Below are 2,575 nucleotides of genomic sequence, written 5' to 3' on the forward strand. Positions count from 1 at the left end.
ATGTGTCATTGAGTCAATTCTGACTCATGAGCCTGTATAGGGTTTCCAGAGTGGCTAGTGGGTTTGAACTGCCCATCTTGTGATTAGCAGTCCAGTGTTTATCCTACAATACCACACAAAAGATTTATTAAGAGATAAGTGACTTACCTTAGGCAAATGAGTGCAAAACTGGATTGAGAAAACATTTCAACCTCATCCTGTTTCGCCTTCTATTATACCACACCACTTCTCCTTAGCATATTGAATAATGAGAAAGATAGTACTTTTGCTGAGGATATATAGCACATTTGACTCATTCATTCTTTAAATCTAGATCCCTTGGGCAAAATATCTTTGCTAATGAATTCAACTATCCCACTGCCTAAACACCTTATCTAATCTCTATAGCACAATCTATATTTTTTGACGGAAACTTTAAAGCCTGGAACCAAAGTTGATGAAACGTCAAGATAATAGTTTTTTTTAAGGCTACTCTTAAAGTGAACAGGTTAGTGAATGAAAAAAATATTAAATTGGGAAGATGAAGTTCATACTGATAGAAAAGTATTCTGAAATAAATAATCATGAAATAACTCCAACATTTTTGCTCATTTGTTTAAGTTGAAATTACTAGGAAATTCTACTTATATCAATGTTTGTAAAAATGAAGAAAGTTTTTTCTTCACATATTTTTTCTTTTCTATAATCTAATCTTACTTTAAAAAAATATATGTTTTCTTGTATTTATAATGAATACAGATAATGCTCTACTGTCATGCAATGTCCATAGGGGGAAGTTTTATGCATTAAACTGATGTAATATAAGTCAAGTTTATGCTGTTATATGAGAGTAAATTAGGGAAGTGAGAACACTCATAATTTATAGTACCAGTGGCTACAGGCTTCAAGTGTTATATATAATTGATGACAAAATTAGTGTCTGTACAATTACATAGGAAATTGGTGTCTGCAGAGAGTGAAGAACCTCTTTGAGAAGGTAGGTCAGACTAAGCAGCTTTACATGAAATCATTCTGAGAAATTAAATCAGTTACTTCTGAGTCTGTAAAATAATGAAATGAATGATACCTAAATATAAACATATATTCAAAAAAATGTGTACCTTAAAGTCACTTTCTGATCAATAATTTTAGAGTCACATTTAGTTTGTTGTTGCTGTTAAGTGCCACCAAGTTGGTTCTGACTCATAGCGACCCTGTATAGGGTAGTTGGTAATTTGGAACTTCTGAACCACTGACCTTGTAGTTCACAGTTAAATGCTTATTCTACAGTGCCATACCAGTTTAATAAAATCTAAACTAGTTTTAGTTTAATAAAATGTAAACTAAACATTTAGTTTAGATTTTATTAATTCAATGATTAAATACTTTAAAATATTTTAATTTTAATAATTTCATTCCTGTGATATATACAATAGTCCTATTGCTATTATACTTTCTATTAGTTAAAAGTAAAAATAATTAAATTCAAATAGACTCACCTCTTAAATTTACATGTCTAATTTTCCCAGTATCTACTTCAATAAATAACATATGATAAAAATTTATACTGTGCTATTAAACATATTAAAAAATCTTTTTAAATGCTGTATTATTCAAAGCATAGGCTTTTCTGAATTTTAAAATATAATATGGACACTATATTATGGCCTGTGCTGGTGTGGCACTGTAGGATAAGCACTGGGCTGCTAATCTACCAGCTGCACCTTGGAAACCCTATACAAGGTCACTATGAGTTGAAATAGACTCAATGGCTCTTAACAACAGTCATTTCAATATTTTAGTAAGAAAGACCACATTGGTCCCTTTTGTTCCAAAGAATTCTTATATTTTAAAGCAACAACAATAAAACTTAAATACAAAATACAATAACACATGAAAAACTTTAACACAAAATACAATAATACATATAAAAAGCCTTTAAAATAAAGTACTCTCTACCAGCCAATAACTGTACTTCCTGTCTCAAGAGTTATAAATCTTAGTCCCCATTGACAAGTCTTAATGAGAAAAGCTGAGTACTTACGCATACATCATGTACCCAGGACTGGGGCAGCTTCTATTCAGTCACCATCTGATCTGTATCAGCCAGGTCAGGGCTGGGAGGCTGGAAGATAATAAGAGTCCTTGGCAGCAAGAAAGGAAACGAGTCTGACAAGTTAAGTGACTGTGGTCTGCAATCTTGATATAGCCTGGTAAGAACATGATCAATTTTTTGTCAGCTGGTTCAAAATTGTACAACACAGTATAGTAATTGTCAATAGTTGCCTTGAGGAGATCCAAGCAGTGTGGAGGGCACACGACGTGCAGCTGACAATGATTCAGAAGGCTTTTCCAGTTGGGGAGGTACAATGAACATTGAGGTGTGGTGCCAATTTGTTAATAAATAAATAAATAAAACAATACACTGATCTTGATAGCATTTCTTACTTCACTGGAATCATTCAGTCTTTTCCTTTTGAGGGATTCACAGGGTGTGGTGGAATTGAGATCTAGGCTGTGAGCCAGGAGACCTTCTGTGCCACCTTGGTGGTGTACCCATGAGCAACATGCTTAGGCTTACTGGGGTTTATTTTCA

At 33.2% G+C, this 2,575-nt stretch overlaps 1 protein-coding gene across 1 annotated transcript in view; it reads right to left on the reverse strand.

Annotated features, from left to right (window-relative positions):
* Positions 1-2,083, reverse strand: part of TMPRSS11F (transmembrane protease, serine 11F) — a 122,148-nt gene extending 120,065 nt beyond the window's left edge. Inside the window, exon 1 of the mRNA XM_006873784.1 lies at positions 2,024-2,083. Coding sequence (XP_006873846.1) covers positions 2,024-2,034 — 11 coding nt within the window. The 5' untranslated portion in view covers positions 2,035-2,083. The remainder of the gene's footprint in view (positions 1-2,023) is intronic.
* Between the last annotated feature and the right edge of the window lie 492 nt (positions 2,084-2,575).

This window comes from Chrysochloris asiatica, unplaced genomic scaffold (assembly GCF_000296735.1).
Source record: "Chrysochloris asiatica unplaced genomic scaffold, ChrAsi1.0 scaffold00254, whole genome shotgun sequence".
Classification (NCBI taxonomy): Eukaryota; Metazoa; Chordata; class Mammalia; order Afrosoricida; family Chrysochloridae; genus Chrysochloris; species Chrysochloris asiatica.